General features: G+C 35.3%; 1 protein-coding gene across 1 annotated transcript; it reads right to left on the bottom strand.

Moving 5' to 3' along the window:
• Positions 1-5,077: 5,077 nt before the first annotated feature.
• LOC134855112 (glycogenin-1-like) lies at positions 5,078-18,899 on the bottom strand. The gene is made up of 5 exons (XM_063871512.1): positions 18,310-18,899; positions 14,681-14,900; positions 12,069-12,277; positions 8,342-8,588; positions 5,078-5,891 (listed from the first exon to the last, which is right to left on the bottom strand). Exons 1-5 carry the CDS (start codon positions 18,632-18,634, stop codon positions 5,834-5,836), a joined length of 1,059 nt encoding a protein of 352 aa, XP_063727582.1. The 5' UTR covers positions 18,635-18,899; the 3' UTR covers positions 5,078-5,833.
• Positions 18,900-19,285: the final 386 nt, after the last annotated feature.

Here is a 19,285-nt window from a genome sequence, read left to right as displayed (position 1 = left end):
AAACAATTTGAGTAATACATTTTGACCATTTACAGCTTATTTTGCGGCACTCAAAAATTTAGAAATTTCGAATATCTGTTTTCAAACCATGAGACCATGAAAACAATTTGAGTAATACATTTTGACCATGTACTGCTTATTTTGCGGCACTCAAAAATTTAGAAATTTCGAATATCTGTTTTCAAACCATGAGACCATGAAAACAATTTGAGTAATTCATTTTGACCATGTACTGCTTATTTTGCGGCACTCAAAAATTTAGAAATTTCGAATATCTGTTTTCAAACCATAAGACCATGAAAACAATTTGAGTAATACATTTTGACCATTTACAGCTTATTTTGCGGCACTCAAAAATTTAGAAATTTCGAATATCTGTTTTCAAACCCTGAGACCAAGAAAACAATTTGAGTAATACATTTTGACCATGTACTGCTTATTTTGCGTCACTCAAAAATTTAGAAATTTCGAATATCTTTTTTCAAACCATGAGACCATGAAAACAATTTGAGTAATTAATTTTGAACATGTACTGCTTATTTTGCGGCACTCAAAAATTTAGAAATTTCGAATATCTGTTTTCAAACCATGAGACCATGAATACAATTTGAGTAATACATTTTGACCATGTACTGCTTATTTTACGGCACTCAAAAGTTTAGAAATTTCGAATATCTGTTTTCAAACCATGAGACTATGAAAACAATTTGAGTAATACATTTTGACCATGTACTGCTTATTTTGCGGCACTCAACAATTTAGAAATTTCGAATATCTGTTTTCAAACCATGAGACCATGAAAACAATTTGAGTAATACATTTTGACCATGTACTGCTTATTTTGCGGCACTCAAAAATTTAGAAATTTCGAATATCTGTTTTCAAACCATGAGACCATGAAAACAATTTGAGTAATTCATTTTGACCATGTACTGCTTATTTTGCGGCACTCAAAAATTTAGAAATTTCGAATATCTGTTTTCAAACCATAAGACCATGAAAACAATTTGAGTAATACATTTTGACCATTTACAGCTTATTTTGCGGCACTCAAAAATTTAGAAATTTCGAATATCTGTTTTCAAACCATGAGACCATGAAAACAATTTGAGTAATACATTTTGACCATGTACTGCTTATTTTGCGTCACTCAAAAATTTAGAAATTTCGAATATCTGTTTTCAAACCATGAGACCATGAAAACAATTTGAGTAATTAATTTTGACCATGTACTGCTTATTTTGCGGCACTCAAAAATTTAGAAATTTCGAATATCTGTTTTCAAACCATGAGACCATGAATACAATTTGAGTAATACATTTTGACCATGTACTGCTTATTTTGCGGCACTCAAAAGTTTAGAAACTTCGAATATCTGTTTTCAAACCATGAGACTATGAAAACAATTTGAGTAAAACATTTTGACCATGTACTGCTTATTTTGCGGCACTCAACAATTTAGAAATTTCGAATATCTGTTTTCAAACCATGAGACCATGAAAACAATTTGAGTAATACATTTTGACCATGTACTGCTTATTTTGCGTCACTCAAAAATTTAGAAATTTCGAATATCTGTTTTCAAACCATGAGACCATGAAAACAATTTGAGTAATTAATTTTGACCATGTACTGCTTATTTTGCGGCACTCAAAAATTTAGAAATTTCGAATATCTGTTTTCAAACCATGAGACCATGAATACAATTTGAGTAATACATTTTGACCATGTACTGCTTATTTTGCGGCACTCAACAATTTAGAAATTTCGAATATCTGTTTTCAAACCATGAGACTATGAAAACAATTTGAGTAATACATTTTGACCATGTACTGCTTATTTTGCGGCACTCAACAATTTAGAAATTTCGAATATCTGTTTTCAAACCATGAGACCATGAAAACAATTTGAGTAATACATTTTGACCATGTACTGCTTATTTTGCGGCACTCAAAAATTTAGAAATTTCTAATATCTATTTTCAAACCATGAGACCATGAAAACAATTTGAGTAATTCATTTTGACCATGTACTGCTTATTTTGCGGCACTCAAAAATTTAGAAATTTCGAATACCTGTTTTCAAACCATAAGACCATGAAAACAATTTGAGAAATACATTTTGACCATTTACAGCTTATTTTGCGGCACTCAAAAATTTAGAAATTTCGAATATCTGTTTTCAAACCATGAGACCATGAAAACAATTTGAGTAATACATTTTGACCATGTACTGCTTATTTTGCGTCACTCAAAAATTTAGAAATTTCGAATATCTGTTTTCAAACCATGAGACCATGAAAACAATTTGAGTAATTAATTTTGACCATGTACTGCTTATTTTGCGGCACTCAAAAATTTAGAAATTTTGAATATCCGTTTTCAAACCATGAGACCATGAATACAATTTGAGTAATACATTTTGACCATGTACTGCTTATTTTGCGGCACTCAAAAGTTTAGAAACTTCAAATATCTGTTTTCAAACCATGAGACTATGAAAACAATTTGAGTAATACATTTTGACCATGTACTGCTTATTTTGCGGCACTCAACAATTTCGAAATTTCGAATATCTGTTTTCAAACCATGAGACCATGAAAACAATTTGAGTAATACTTTTTGACCACGTACAAGTTTTGATGTTTGAGTAAATATATGTATCAGCTAACCGAAACGAAGCTGAAAAGATTGGTGAAGCGGGTTACTCAATTACGAAAACTTAAGTTTCAATGTCAAAATTTTCACATTACTTAAAATAGGACAAAATGATGTAAAAAATCTTCCTTTGATTCAACCGCTATTTAACAGAACTGCTATTTGAACTGCTAATAATTCTCAAAAATTTAAGTGTTGTTGAAATAACCCATTTGAGAACACTGGATCAATAGCTAGTTTTTCTGCAATCTAAATACTTATATCCACTGTTAAAACAAAATAGATTTTTATAATTTCTAAGCACCTCTTCGACTTACCATGCTTTTATAGTCACAGGGTACAGAAGCTGAACTTCTGGTTTTCAAGCAATGAAATAGACAAAAAAATTAGTTTCTGATGTTTTCTCTAAGACTACTAGAGGTTCACGTCGTTGTTGTTTTCAAGTCGTTGTTGAACCATTCAATCAGAGGGCTTCAAAGATGTGTCTTAGCGCCAAAAATTTTTATAAACAGCAGAAGTAGTGTGCAATTTTGGACTTGGTTGGATAGCTCAGGATCTAATCTAAGCCCTCATATAGTTTGCAAATCAGAGAAAACAGAATTTTAAAGTTTGCTAAGCTCTTAGACAGAAGTTAACTGAAAACTCAGTTATTTTTTTTAGTAAAATGCCCAAGTTTGAATTAAAGAGTATCGGAGGATAAAATGAATTTAGTTTTAAGTACCGCATTATTAAGATCACATGTCATGTTTTCGCACATTGTTTTTAAAGCATTTACAATTTCAATTATCGTTTATGAGACAGTTTATATAAAATTAATCCAATTAGATAGTGGCCAATTATTTTAAGAGAAAGCAATTGATATTTTGAGGATCTTCTTCCGCTTGGTGCTCATTCTGCACACAGGAAAAACATTTCCTACGCTCGAGACCAGATATACTCTGAATATCTGCGAACCATCATTCTTCTAGAAAACCCCGAACTTGCTAAGGATCGCCTCATCATTCGCAATCAAAACTACCTGCGCCGTCTCATTCAATAGTGCAGGTCTATGGACAGGAGGCATTGCCAAAATAAACAAGCCAAGAAAAGGTCTCATCAACACTAGGCTTAGGTGAGCATCGCTATCCCCCTTCAACTCAGGTCCATGCCCCTCGAAGGTAGTAAGGTTGGAAGGGAGATTCCAGGTCAGGTTGACTCAGTAGGGCTTTGCTCCTCGTAGGCTCTACCTGACCTTAGGTCATTTGTGGCCAAGGGATCAGGTAAACTCGGGAGGCCATAGCGAGTCGTTTGCAGAATCACGATTTCATTCTACCATTACCGCTGTTCGAACACTTTTGGACGAAGCACGATTTGCTAGTTGCCTTCAGACACTTTGAAATACAGCAGTTGCAGACACAGAACAACCTTCTGAGATTAAGCTTCTAAATAGTCCACGCAACGAGCTAATTCCAAATTTCTAAGCAACAACAGGAACTTGGGATTAGCTCCAAGTTTCCAAATTTCTAAGAGCTCACTATCGAGAAGTTAAGCAACAACCTTATAGCGTTCCTTGATATGTCAAAAGAACTTAAGAATGGTACCCTGTAGGCAACTTGCCAACAGAGAGCAACATACAAGTGTTTGTTCCGATCTTTGCCTCTCCTACAATACGAAAGACATTAGAGACGTATCCGGGTTGATGAATGGCTGTCCAAAGAAATGCAAATGTGGGATGAAAATCAGTACCCGCCACGTTTCTACCATTCTCTTGTGCGGCAGTAATTGGACAAGTTGTTGCACATCATCATCATCATTCTTCCTTTATTTAGCCAGCTCCTTTTGTTCTGCACGGAAACGATGGCATGCAAACTAAGCAATCTTTCGTGATGCAATATAGAAAAACAACACCGGCTAGTGGGCCAAAAAGATGAAGTCAGTTGTCGTCAACTAATTTTCACAAGGAAGATGAAAACAGCACTGCCGTCTTTTAAATGCCGAAGACCGTCTTAAGCCTTGTTGTATACCATATCAAGTAACCTGGATGCCAGTCAAGCTACCTGGGGCAAATCACCCACAACCTTGCTACGAGGCTTAATGAGCAGTCCCGCTCCACCATCTGAAAATAACAGCAAGCGGCGAAAACGTTTAATAAAAAATAATTTACAATTATTCTCCTCCCATTTCTTTCATCTCGGCACTGACGTCATATAAATCTCGGGACTGACGTCATATAAATTACAATTTGCTATTGTAATTGATTAGCAAATGAATATAAAAAAACGCGACCTAAATAAGTGTCTTCACTTCTTTCATTGAAATTTAATAGTATTTTTTCAATTAAGTTCTAACTAAATTTTGTTCAGTACGGTAGCACTTCACGAGTAACTCAAGCTAACCTATTCGAGCAAGCAGAACATTTCTCAATCTGAAGCTTATAAAACGCCATTTGAAATATTTAAACTTTCAATAATCCGAGGTGACCAGCCTTCATTCAATGTGACAGTTAGTTTGAAATTCCTCATAGACAATTAATATATTAGTTCTGCAAAAATAGTGAAATTGATTACAAAAGATAAAATTCAACATCAAGGTTAATTAGGTTCAGCATGAGAGAAACAACCACAAGAGTTTCAGCATCAATGTTTCATTTCAATATATATATTTATATGATTTGTGATGCTGAAATTTGGATGAAATTACAGTTCATATTTGACACCGGAAAACAAATTTAATGTGCAAAACTACAATTGTATCTAACTTCAAGCAAATAGATCAAGAAAAGGGTTTCGGTTTTCAAAACCAGGGGCGGATTCAGAATGATAGCGCTGAGAAGCGGATTCTCAAAAGTATTTATTCAGCGCAATTTTTTAATTTTAAGTCATTTAAAACACCTCTGTTACTGTATACGACAATATTAGCCGACACATTGAGTCGCCTAAAGCAAAGCTCAGGGACGCGACGTTTGATGGCTTCCAACAATTTCCCCTTTCAAATCCGCCTCCATTCAATTTTCAAGAAACCCCTCAATAATTTAATTAAATCCCACAAAAGTTTATTTTCACCATTAATAAACATTCTGATTAAGTTTCAGTCTTCCTCATCCCAAAGAAACGGATTAACTGCCAAAATTCTGCAAAAGGAAGCTTTCAACCAAGATTTAATGATGAACTCTGATTGGTCTGTTTTACGTCGTTTTTCTACTTTTCGGCTCCTTTTAGCATCATCTCATCAAGATGCTTCTGGATATTATCGAATCTGTAATAAAAAGCATTTCGAACCAAGTAGCATAAGTAAATTCACCTCGATAGAATCGTCCCTATTTATTGAAGCTTTACCAAAAAAAAGAATCCTTGGCTCTTTTCCACTTCACCCACCTTTCAATTTTACGTGCGATTATGGCTATACGCGTGATGTTACGTAGTAAAGCATGAATCACAAATGTGTTCACAATTGTTCATTTGTTCACCATGCCAATTTTTATTGCATTATGCTAATGTTAAAATGGCTTTTGAAATGGAATTTGAAAAGTGGGGCGGGGGAGTTGAAAAGAGCCGAATCCATCAGGACATGATTTTATATATTATCTTATTATCAAAGATTCTTGTTCTGTGACATCAGCAGTGCTCAAAAAATTGATTAATAGATCGTTTTCACAGAGAATACATTGAAAAGTTAAGCAAAAGCTAAAGTGAGTCAGTCCTCTGCCTACAAGTGGAAATAAATCGTGCTCCTCATAAAACACTTTTAAAATCCATCGTATATTGTTTTATAAGTTATAACAACAAGATGAAAACACAGAGGCGAAGCTGTGCTTCGCAAACACTTGCGAGAAAACGACAAACACAGCCAAGAGAAAACGAAAAAAGTCAATAAACGCAAGTTAACAGATAAAAATATATTGACTTATTTTTCGAAAAAGCAACATAATTTTTAAAGAAAAATAGAGGCCCTTAAGGCTCTTTGAATTTCAAGAAAAAATATTTTTGACACTTTTTTGATTAACTTAACCCAATTTGAGAACACTCGATCAATAGGTAATTTTTTTTCCGCTGGAAAATCTGAAAACTCAATTCCACTTTCAAAACTAGAAGACGATCACGTTTTTCGAGGCTTTCACACTTTCGCTGTTCGATAGTGGAGTTTGCCTTCCTTTCAACTAAAGAAATGAACTGCACTTAAAAAGAAATCATAAGTCGAACCGCGAAAAACAAATTTGAGACTGAGATTCGGAATACTTATCTTATTTGAAACGGTTGCAACAAATTTTTACTGCCCAACTTTTTTTCAGCGTTAATTTAAGGGTTTAATATTTCATTGAATAAAACAGCGAATAGTTCAAATGGCTCATAAAGAGTGCATTCATTAGGGGCAATCTCATTTTTAATGATGCTCTTTTCATGGATTGCAAAAATTTAATAATATGCCTTTTTCTTAGAATGCAATTTAATTCTTTACACAGAGGCAAAGCTTCCCTTCTCAAACACTAGCGAGAACACGACAAAAATCAGCTCTATAAAGAGCAATAAGAAAAAGTAGAAATAAACCTGCAATTAAGAAAAATTTGGCTAGGCCTCAGATTCGATCTGCGACCTACTGCAACCTATAGATTATTCTTCTCACTCAGCCACACACGCTTAATACATTACAAACACTAGCCACAAGCAAAGCAGAGCACAAATGCTATGAAATTTCCAATCCTGGATCGTGATTATGACAAAAGTGCAACCAAATAAGTGAACACTTTTCACTTTCAATGAACACTTTTATTTGCGAGTTAGATTAGAAAAAAAGTAAGTTCATACTAAGGATCGCAAATGTAATTATAGTTAGAGTTCGATCAATTACAATTCCGAGATACTTAACGAATGGTTTTTCTTCAACTAGTTCGTTTTCAATACTAAAGCGATTTTAACATTATCAGTTTTGCCCGATTTACTGAAAATAATCTACTGTTTTTAAGCATTCTATTTCTGCATATTATTTTACATTTAATATTTCAAGTTTAAGACCAGACGAGCTGATCAGCTGCTCTTGTTTTCTACCCTTTCCAAGGGTGCTTCACTGATTAATAATGCTGTTGTCATGTATATATACCCCCGGATGAATTTACTCTTCCGATTCATTTCTTTTTCTTTGTCTGTTTCTTCATATATTGCAATTATCAAATTCAACACAGAGGAAAAGCTTTGCTTTGCAAACAATTCCGAGAAAACGACAAAAAACAGCTCTATAAAAAGGCAATAAGAAAAAATAGAAACAATCTTCGAATTAACAAAAAATTTGGCTATTGAGATTCGAACTTGCGAACTAGAGATTAAGAGACACACAATTACCACTCAGGCACGGAAGCTTACTAGGCACCAAACACTAGCCACAAATGAAGTAGAGAACAGATGCTATGCAATTTCCAATGCTACAGTGAAATTTCCAAACAAGTGAACACTTTGAATGAGCATTTTCATATGTCACTGAGGTTAGGAAAAGAAAAGAAGTTCGTAATAATACACTAAGCTGATCACAAGTGTTAAAAATTTCAGAAACGCTGATTAAAAAGCTGAAAAATTGACCACATGTGCTTCATATCTGTAAAAGACAACCTAAACTTGTCAGAAATTGATGTCTTTGCCAAAATTTAATGTACAACGACAAACCTATGTGATCAAACCACCTGATGACACTTGATCACACTATAAAACAACACTAACCTATCTCTTCCAGTGTAATCAACCCGTCCGTGGTCCCATGCGTCCGGGGGACTGGGGTCTGAACTATCGGCAGGCCCACTACCTGCAGAAGCCGCCCGTGCCGAGTAGTTTCCAGGCGCTGCACCCACTACTGACGGGAGAGAGAGGACACTTTGGGAGGAGTGGGCATCATCATCTACCAGGTGTTCCTTGACCAGTGGCTCGATGTCCTGTTTGTATACTCGCCACCATTGTTTAAGATAGGGCACTGCAAAATTACACAACAAATAAACACAGCACAGTATCCAAAACATAACTGCAACCTTGTTCTTCGACTTCACCTTGTTCAAACTTCAACTTTCGAATTCCAAAGAAAAAATTGTATGCCTTAAACCTTTTCAAATTTCAAGAACAGTTTTTGATCGACACTTTTTTTTGTAAAATTGAGCCAATTTGAGAAAACTCAAACAATGGGTAATTTTTTTCCTTTTGGCTGGGAAATCTAAAAAATAAAACCCACATTCACAACTAGAAGCAATTCATGTTTTTTTTGAACCTCAAATAGAACTGAACTAAGAAAAATTTTTAAAAAAATCGAAGTCAAACCGCGAAAAATCAAACTTGAGCATGAACCCCCCTTTTTTCCTGTAAAAAAATATAATATTCACAAACTAAATATGTGTCTTCAGTACGCTCATTGACAATTAAGCCCAGTCTGCATAGGTTATTGAAATCACTTTGAAATATCAGGACAGTTATAAGAAAATAGCAATCAGTTGATAGATAAACAAACAAAAAAACGCCAGTACTATTTGTATTTATCATTATACTAGAACCTATTTCTGCAAATAGATGTTTAATTAAGACTCTTGATAACTCTAAGAGCGCTTAAAATTAAGAAAATACGCATATGCCTCAGAAAACGCAATGTTAATTTTTTAAATGCTGCCGCTCGTCACCCTGTTCTGAAAATTATTTCTGAAAAATGTTGCAATCAAAACCAATATTTATACCTAAAGGCGGCCTGAAAACTCATATCAACATATAACTTTATAGTCACGGGACAAAAAACGTTGCGCTTTTTTGTTTTCGTCATGACAAATGAACGAAACTTACTCACGTTCTGTCGTTTTCCTTGCTACTATTTCAGCAACAAGGTCGAAATTCTGACTCATGGTTGACATAGCATGCGAAGTTCACTGAAAAAATCTGAGGGAAAAGTTTTTTAAATGGACGAAATAGCTATTTGTAAGAAGTTCATTTTTTAACTATTCATTAGTTTGTCTCGAATGAAATTCAACCTGAGAGAAAATTCCTAAAAATACATCTTCCATCGTTAAAATTGTCGTCGAGCAAAAATTACAACGGTACACGATTGTCCAAAAAAACGGACTTTACGCAGAGGTGGAGCTGCACTTCGCAAACAAGCGAATGAACGGCATTAAGTAGCTCTTTAAATAGCAAAAAAATGAAATAAGGAAAGAAAAGGCCAAAAATCCGGGTTCAAACAACCGACCTTGATATTACGAGTCTCACGTACTCGTTTCTGCACCATGGTCAGTTGAACTTTAACTAAGAAAAGTCACCAAAAAAGCCGATAGGACATGCTATTAAATTATTAATGCTATGCAGCAAAGTGTCACTAATTGGGCACTTTTAGTTGCTATTTGGGTTAGAAAAAAGTTCGTCATATAACACCACACACACTAGATCGCATGTGTAATAAAGTACAAAATTTACTAGTTAGATTAAGGTTCACGCCAAGACTTTTTCCGACTTACCCTCACCATTTAATTTCAAATACTACACATCCACACTAACTTTGAATGTAAATAGAACCATAAGGCCAAAATATGTATAAATTAAGCATTTCAAAAAAAGGCAGATATATTGAGTTATATACGGAGCTAGATATAGATTATTTTACTTACATCTCGCTATATAAAAACTTTGAAAAATAGCATCTTTTGGTTTGTTTGATGAATGAAAAATGCATCAACTGTGTTAACTTATTACTATTCGAATGTCAAAGCACATGCTATCAAAAAACCGTAAAGGTGCCCCAAAGTGGCACCAATATTTGCGATTTAATTTTCTAAAAAAAATTATCGTACAATTACACTACACAATGAATCTTGGCATGGTTAACAAAGTAAACATTGCCAACTGACAGTTGGAAAAGAGTAATAAACGCAAGTAATTTATAGACTGACAGTTGGAAAAGAGTAATAAACGCAAGTAATTTAACAACTTAAGATTGGCACTTTTTTGATAAAATTAGCCCAACTTGCGCAAACTGGATAAATAGGTAAAGTTTATATTCCGCTGGAAATCTGAAAATTAAATTCCTCTTTCGAAACTAGAAATTTTTTAACGTTTTTTCGCGCCATTTCCACGTTCGTATTTGGAGTGCTATTTACGTAACTTTCAGTAGATGAATATCGATTGAGGTCAAGAAGTGCATATATAGCTAAGTGCATTCATAAATGCATTAATATGCATGAATGCACATCTGTAGTTATTCGTGCATTTTAAAACTTTTTCCTAGAAAAAAATTAAAAAAAACAATCACCAGACCTATACAAAAGTCTTCACAACGTCAATTCTCGTAACAATTGGGAAAAGATTTGGTCTTCATACTTTGCTTCGTAACATTACGAGTTTAGCCATAATAATAGACAAGACATCTCTAAAAGCAGAAAATTTAAAGGCGGGGCAGTGGAGAAGAGCACCCCCGCCCGGAATAGAACTCCTAATCTTTGCCTTCACATGCATGCGCGCTAACTCAGCGGCAAAAGAATGTAAATACATTCTGCGTCATTGAAATTATGAAGGTAGTTGAAACACGCAACCTTCTCACATGCTTATTCTGTGAACAAACTTTTTATAGCAACCGGTTGCAACACCTCTGCTAATCGCAATAAAAACTAGACTAATCAAGACAATTAGCCACATGAAAATTTCAAAAAAATAATCTGCAGGGGTCATTTAGCCAATCTGTCATAAGAGTCAGTCTTTGAAATCAGTCCTTGTGAAATGACTATTACTCACTGCCCAAAAAGACCTTTATAAAAAAAATACTTCATGCAGCCAAGCCAAATGTTTTAACACAGAGGCAGAGCTTCAACTCCGGAAACACAAAAAAAAAGTAAAAAGTCAAAAATTGAAAGGAAAGAAATGGTAAAACTTGATAAAAATCTGCAATGTTCCCGAATCGAAACCACGACTTAGAGATTAAGAGTCACACTTCCTAGCATCTGCGCCATGTACGCTTGACAATATTCAAACATTAGCCACAAATAAATCAGATATAAAAATTTAATACTAAGCAGCAAAAGTGAATCAGATTTAAAGTTATTGTTGCAAAAGTGTGACTTAATAAATGTAGTCTTATTTGCGGCTTGGATTAGAAAAAAGTGAGCTTCACAATATGACACTACGCTCTGCTTGTCAAAAAAGATGGATCAACCACGTGTCAAAATGTTAACTTAATGCGTTAAACCATGTGTCAAAATGCGTTAAATCAGTTGTAGAGAAAAATACAAGAACCTGAATATTCTTTCATTTTCCGATTTAAAACAAAAGAGCTGCAACTTCATTTTACCGTGATTAATTCACAAATGTTCACATGCATTTTTTGACGAGTTTAAAATTTTCACTTTGACTTATATTGAACGTATAAAGTATCTATATAATATAATGGATAGGATAAATGTGCACATAATGTGTATATGCTGCTCTGACTGACTTGTATGTGCGGCTGTGTGTGGGTCGACTGAGTGGTGCAGAGAAACTTCGTCTGTGAGGCTGTTGTAGCTGTGGTCCCATGGCTTCACCGCACTCCCCAGAAAGTGCACTATTTTCACCCCCGCCCCCATCTGAGCGTAGTGGAGGAAGGCCGGCAGATAGGAGTAGGTGGTGGAGGCAGCCATGTTGTACAGGAACGACAGACGACGACTAGAAGCAACAATTGTAGTCAACGCACAAACCAATCACATCAAGCAAGTAGGATAGAGAGAGAGAGAGAGGGGAGAGAGAAAGAGATATGAAATGAAACTAGTTCTACCTATACAATTTCTGATTCACAAAACTTGAAGCAGAGAATGTTCCGACCCCAGTGAAAAAACGAGTTTTTTTAGTTTGTTTTTTTTTCTTTATTTTTTCAGTTTTGCTTGCAGAAAGGACATCTTTAACAAAATAACCTGGAGATTATAGCTGAAATACATTGAAAAGGCTTTCGAATAAGCTAGAATGTTCATCTCTCTCGTTCATTTGTAAGTGTAGGTCTGAAAAAACGGAAAAATTTAGACTAATTTTTCTCCCCACCGAGTCAACCGTTATGAATTTTGTACTTGAATCCGCATCATGACTGATCGGGCGTCTAAAAATGATTCTTTACTTGATATCCTAAAAAAGTTTCCTTGAGGTTCCTGAAATTGGGCGAAAGAAAAACCTACGTCATAGTTCTTTCCAGTCACTTTCAGTGACGTCATCGGAACAGTTAACCTGAAGCAAGGCTCAGCTCCTCTCTCTAAGATAAGCTCTAATCTCCTCTCTTGAATCATAAACCATTTTCAATCATTTGAACCGCTTGCTTGTTAATTCAGACAAACTCTACGAAAACGGGATCAGCCCATTTACTTTTGATTTGCAGTGAAAAATATTTAGTGCCAACTTTGATTCAATTTATCCCAATTTGAAACTGAGAGGAACCGTACTATAAGACCATTGAAAATGGGGAGGACCTTTGTATTCGGGCGTTTTAATTTTTTTCTTTTTGTTTTCCACGCAAAATCAGGTGTTCCACAAAAAATTTTGAAGCCCGTGATTTGAACAATATTTTATAACTTTTAAAAAGTCGTCCTAGTGTGGAGAAAAACCAATTACAAGTTTTTGAGTTTAGAGTCTAATTTTTAGCTGGTAAACCAAGCGAGCAGGCTTTATAGAAAAATAGGCCATAAAAATTTAGTTGAGTAGAAATTTTGCCCATTTTACTATGACTGTCGAATATGCCTAAATTTTATCACATGGTCCTTTATCACATGACTCGCAAAAACAACACTGATTTGAAGAAAAAAAACGTTAAAAAGCGTTTTATGTATTTCAAGATTATGGTCGGAACATGCTGTGCGACTTGCACAGCCACCGGTAATCCTTGTTATATTTATAACTTTAAACATCAACTCGACAGAGAGCAGAATATAAAGTACTTAACTTTCATTGTCTGTAGAGCTTGTACATAAACATTTAAAAACATAGCCCACCTACAGTTGGAAAAACGTCAATGAACGCAAAACAGAAAAAAAAAAATTGTTTTTGGAACAAATCTCAACTTTCGATTTTCAAACAAATTCAAGAGCACTTTATAATTAAAACGGTAAAGGCAGCTCTAAAAAACCAGCATTTGTTATTTTAGGGGGGGGGGGGAATTTAGGGAAACCACAAAGTTATGTTACGGGAAAACGTCTAGTACCCGCTTGCAACACCCTTGCTCATCGCAAGGGTAATTAATTCACATTGATACGAGAGCTTGAAAAAAATTGCAAAACTGTTTGAAAACTATTCAAGAATTACCCTTCCAAAAAGCTTTGCTCATGAAATACTTTCAAGCGGTTACACTTTGAAATAAGAGTTGGTTTGACAGATCCATTTGTTTAAAAACAAAAAATTCAAGCAAGCTATTAAGTGACTCAACTTTGAAACTGTTCAAATTGCTTTGTTATGATGTTGTTTGCCCACTGATTATTGTTTGACAAGCGTTTACATGTACAATGACCTTTTGAATCTCATTTTAGATGTCTGAATTCAAGTTTTTCTGATTTATTATGTTGTTTTTGTAGGCGAAAAGTTTTTCGAAGCACACTATCAAGTGATGAAGTTTTCAAACAATTCAAGTTGTTTTGATAGTTTGAATTGGTTGATAAAAACCTGAAGACAAGAGAAATAAGGTTGTGGTATTTATAACGTTATTAATAGAAATGTAAACAATCACGAACAAGCTCAGACTACAGCTCGACGGGTTGTCTAGCATTGAAGTTCAACCAAGTTGGTCTTGGTTTTGAAACCGATTCCTATTTGTTTTGATGACTATGTATATAAGCTAAAAATTTAATTAACTTTCTACTAGCTATCGAAGATTGTTTTGAGCTATCACTAAAAAGAGAAGTCGAAAATGAGTTTTTGGAAATTGAAAGGGGGTGAGTTTTGTTAAGATCAAAACAAGCTTTTGCATGAAAAAATGTTCCAATATAGGTCTTCATGCTCATTCTAATGAATTCAATTTGCGGTAAATTTTTGCTAATTTGCTTTGAATGAAGGCTATTTAAAACTTAGCGAGTAGGAAAATGCATTTCTTCTCACTTCGCATCAGATGTAGCCCAGGAGCTGAAATACTGGTTGAGCAAGCCCTGATCTGCCCCGTCGAAGCTGCCTTTAGTCACAGCTAGATCTAGGAGTTCTCCAAATGTGCGTGCACTCGGTTCAAACACAAACACTCCGCTGTTGAAGCAATCTGGCCATCCCACATCCGGAGCGGCCGACAGTTCCGGTCGCTCGAACAAGTCATCCACATTTTGAAGAACTGGCTCCCAAAAACACAAAAATGAACTTGAAACCTGCAAAAATAAACTTTCGACATATCGAAAAAAATCTGCACTACCTAAACGTACAAACATGCTACGGAAATGGCGTGGACTCAGTGAAATTTAAAAACGAAATGATTTTATCCAATTTTGTAAATTCGAAACCTTTCTAATTGCACCATATAACGATGAGCAGTGAAAATGAAAAGCTTACTAGTCCCCCACAACCTCAAACAAACAAACAAACAAACAAACACACACACACTTTCTTCACGCGTCAAATGAAACAATATGCAGACACTGTATCGATATAAAATTGGCCGAAACATATTAAGCCGAAAAAAATAATAATAAATTACAAAAAGTCGAAAAGAACTATATTACACCCGTCTCAAATGAAATAACTCCTTTCCATCCATCGATATTTGATCAGATAAACGGTCAACATATCAAGAAAGCAGCCATGAGAACGCATGGATCTCATGGAACGTCTGGCCTTGATCCAAATTAATGGAGGCGCATTTTAACACACTTCGGGCAACAATCAATTGAGATTTCAAAAACAATAGCTGAAATTGCCAAAAAAACTGGCTACTGAAGAACTAAATTCAGAACTAACGGAACCATATAACGCATGTAGATTAATACCCTTAGATAAGAATCCAGGAGTTAAACCCAAAGGCATAGAAGTCATGCGTAGGCTAATAAGACGAACAATAACCAAATGCCTAAAAAACTAACTTATGTCGCTCGGTTCAAACTACCAACTCTATCTAGGACAAAAATGTGGCATTGAATATGCAATCCACATGCTAAGAAATCAATACAGCAAAACCTCCAGCGATGATGTTTTACTGATAGATGCCGAAAACGCTTTCAACTCTTCAAATCGGAAGCTGGCATTGCAAAACATCAAAAATACCTGCCCATCTCGTTTAACAGCGGTTAAAAACTCGAACTACAATCCTTCTAAGCTGTTCGTTAACAGAAAAAAAAACGACTACTCCCAAGAAGGGACAACCCAGGGGGATCCGCTAGCAAGGGCCATGTACGGTCTAGCCATAATACCCCTCAAAAAATTATCAGTAGACAACGTAACCCAGAAATGGTAAGCAGACGACGGAAACGCAGCCGGTAAATAGAGCAATCTACGAACCGTCCTCGATAAAATTGTATCACTAGGTAACTTTTTGGCTACCATGTTGAAGCATCCAAATTCCAACACATTGTCAAAGATGAAAATCTCGGTGAAGCTGAGAAAAAATTCTGGAATTACTATAAAAGCAGGCGACCGAGTGCTTGGTTTTGTTACAGGAAGAGAGTCTGAATGTAAAAAGTTCCTCGAGTTTTAAACGAATTAGCAAATCGAAATTTTGAAAAAACTAACATAAATAGCTAAAACCTCCCCCAAAACGTTTATGCCTGCTAAAGTTCAAGAAAAGCTTTCATTTCTCACCAGGACAACGCTTAACAGTATGGAAAACTAAGAAACATGTGAAAACATTATCAAAGAACAACTAATACCTAACCTAGTCGGTAAAGACACATTGAACCCCCAGTTCCGTGAGATACATTCCTTCTGCCCGCTAAAACTGCATACAAATATCACGAAACGCTGAAGAACTCCAAATATCAGCAAAGAACTTTAAAAGTAGAGCAGAGTAGCTTCTGCCCGCTAATTTTCGCATGCAACGGTGGCGCTGCTCCAACAGCATCGCGGACGATGCAGCGATTAGCCAAAAAACTAAGTGAAAAAAAGATAAGAAAGCTACCCAGAATCGATAAACTACATGAGAACTAAAATAAGCTTCGCGCTCCTGAGGAGCTCTATAGTTTGTATAAGGGCGTGCAGATCGCTGCCCACAGTTAAATTTATCGACAACTCCGTTAGCGCTATTGTAGAGGAAGGACGACTAAGATAAATTAACGTTAAGACGATGCATTTAATGATACAGTTTGCTGATATATATATATATATATATGCATTTTTATAATGCTGTTATGGCCCTATCCAGCTTGTGCACTTACCGTAACTAAACGGAAGTGCCTCTTTTGTAATTTTGTTTTTTATTTCCAATGCTACAGAGAAATTTCAAAGTAAGTTAACACTTTTAATGAACATTATTTAGCGAGTTAGGTTAGAAAAAAGTAGGTTCGTAATAACACACTAAGCTGATCGCAATTGTAAACAAATCGAGTGGAAAAAATCACAACCAACATAAAAAGCAAACTTTGAAAAGGAAGAATATTTAACATAACAAGCTCAACAAAGCTTAAAATTTGCAACCGAGACGAGTAGGATTTGCAAAGAGGACGAAGAGGTGAACGAAACCAGAAGTGAGTCCTGTGGACAAACTTGTTTACGGCAAAAATACTTCTAGCACCCGATTGCAATACCCTTGCTTATCGCAAGATAAATAAGCATCGGAAGATAATGTATTCAGCGATAACGAAGCCGAAAATACCTTGTCAGAAACCGTTTAAGCCGAAAAAAAATTGACAAGACTATAGACTCATGAAAAGTTAATAGGTCTCCTCACGCTCAAAACACTTTATTTGCTCGCTAAATGAAACAATATGGGGCCACTAATTAAAAATAATATAGGCCGAAACCTATTAAGCCCAAAAAAGGGTAAATTAAAAAAAGCCGAGGAAATTAATACTAACAAGAAGTTATTAAGTGTCCTCACCCTCAAACCACAGACACGCACACTTTAACTTTTTTCGCTCGCCGAAAGAATGCAATATGAGGCCATAAGCCGATATAAAATGGGCCACAACCTATCCAGCCGAAAAAACTGTTGTCACGAAAAACTTTCTATAATTTCTATTAAGATTTTTAGTATTTTGTGCGATCCAGGGGTGAGCATTAAAAATATGTTTCCGATGAAACGACACCAAATTAGGTCACTAAGTTGATAAAAAAATAGGCCGAAACTATTTGGGCAGAATAAAGTTTTTAAGCGAAAAAGAAACAAACAGAAAGAAAATATACGAAGTCAAGGTTAGTAAAATTTTAATTAGCAGAGGTAAATCAGAACACTAAAAGCAATTATAATGTAACAAAAACCAAAAAAAAAACAATTCTACAATATGGCAACTAAGCCGACAAAACAAAAGCAGACAATAATACGTCGACATCTTTTTCTTTTGAAACGGACTATTTCCCGTTTGAAAAAAAAACATAACCTGTCAGTTTCGAACCTAGGACTTTTGCCGTCCCAGACTCATTCGTTAACTCCAGACCAAAAAAATGCCGGAGACGCCGAGAAATTTGAATTCAATTCGAAGTGAACTTACATTTACCATTTCTATTTTTCAATATTCTGTGAACAAAGTTGTTTACGGGGAAAAAGTCTAGAACCCGATTGCAATACCTTTGCTTATCCGAAGGATAAAGAGACTAACCCAAAGTGTCTGCATCAAGAAACACACACTTGGAATATTCTAGAAGGTTCCAGCAGTGCATCTTAGTGAAGGTCATTCCCAACTCTGGTCTGGCCATGAGTGCGAGATGCGTGGCATCATGTGAATCCACTGGGTCAACCTGCACAATGCGGTTAAAAACTCTGGCTAGTAACCCGCGGGTAAGAGCAGACACTGATGGGGTGATCACAATGACAAGGTCGCGTGTGGTGTGGCTCCTCTTCAGAGATTGTCCCAATACCATAGCTCCATAAGCATAGCGATCGTTCGTCGCCAAGGTAACAAATGCTTCTTTTCCTAATGACATTTTTGAGTCTGACAAGTCAAGAAATTTGCAAAATATTTCAATGTAAGAAGTATCAGTTCAAAATATTTCTATGACACTTGTTTTAACGTCAAAATTTGTAGAAAAGTCACGAGAAAGATAGAATTATAATTTCAATTTGATATTTGTTAGTTGCAGCAAGTTGTAGCTGTCAAATCAACGATGTTTAATTAGTTTGCCGTTTGAAGAGCGAGATAAGAGAAGAAAAGAAATGATGGTTGGGTTGGGCACACCTTCGTAACAGACTGAATCTGAAATTCATACAAACTCGCAAATAAATAGAAATTTGTTTTATTTAGAAGACAAAAATTCTAGCTTGCAAATAAAATATTAAGAAAAAAATTTATCTGAATTAATTAAAGGTAAAATGGAAAATTAATTTTACTGTTACAAAATTAATGCAACGACTTTTGTATAAAGTAATTAAACGTTTTTTCTTCTTCCAAAATTGCCAAATATATTACGCCACCTACTACTCTCGCGCTAAGTAAATCTCGTTGGGTTGCATTTTTCTTTATAGGTAATCAGATGGTCAAAAGTATCATAGTAACCGAGGTTACAGTCATGAGTCCCTTCATCATGTATTCCAGTCAAAATCCTTGGAACATTCTAGATATGGAAGTGATAATGATG

The sequence above is a fragment of the Symsagittifera roscoffensis genome, chromosome 10, assembly GCF_963678635.1.
Source record: "Symsagittifera roscoffensis chromosome 10, txSymRosc1.1, whole genome shotgun sequence".
Lineage (NCBI taxonomy): Eukaryota > Metazoa > Xenacoelomorpha > Acoela > Convolutidae > Symsagittifera > Symsagittifera roscoffensis.
This window is presented reverse-complemented; position numbering and strand designations above follow the sequence as displayed.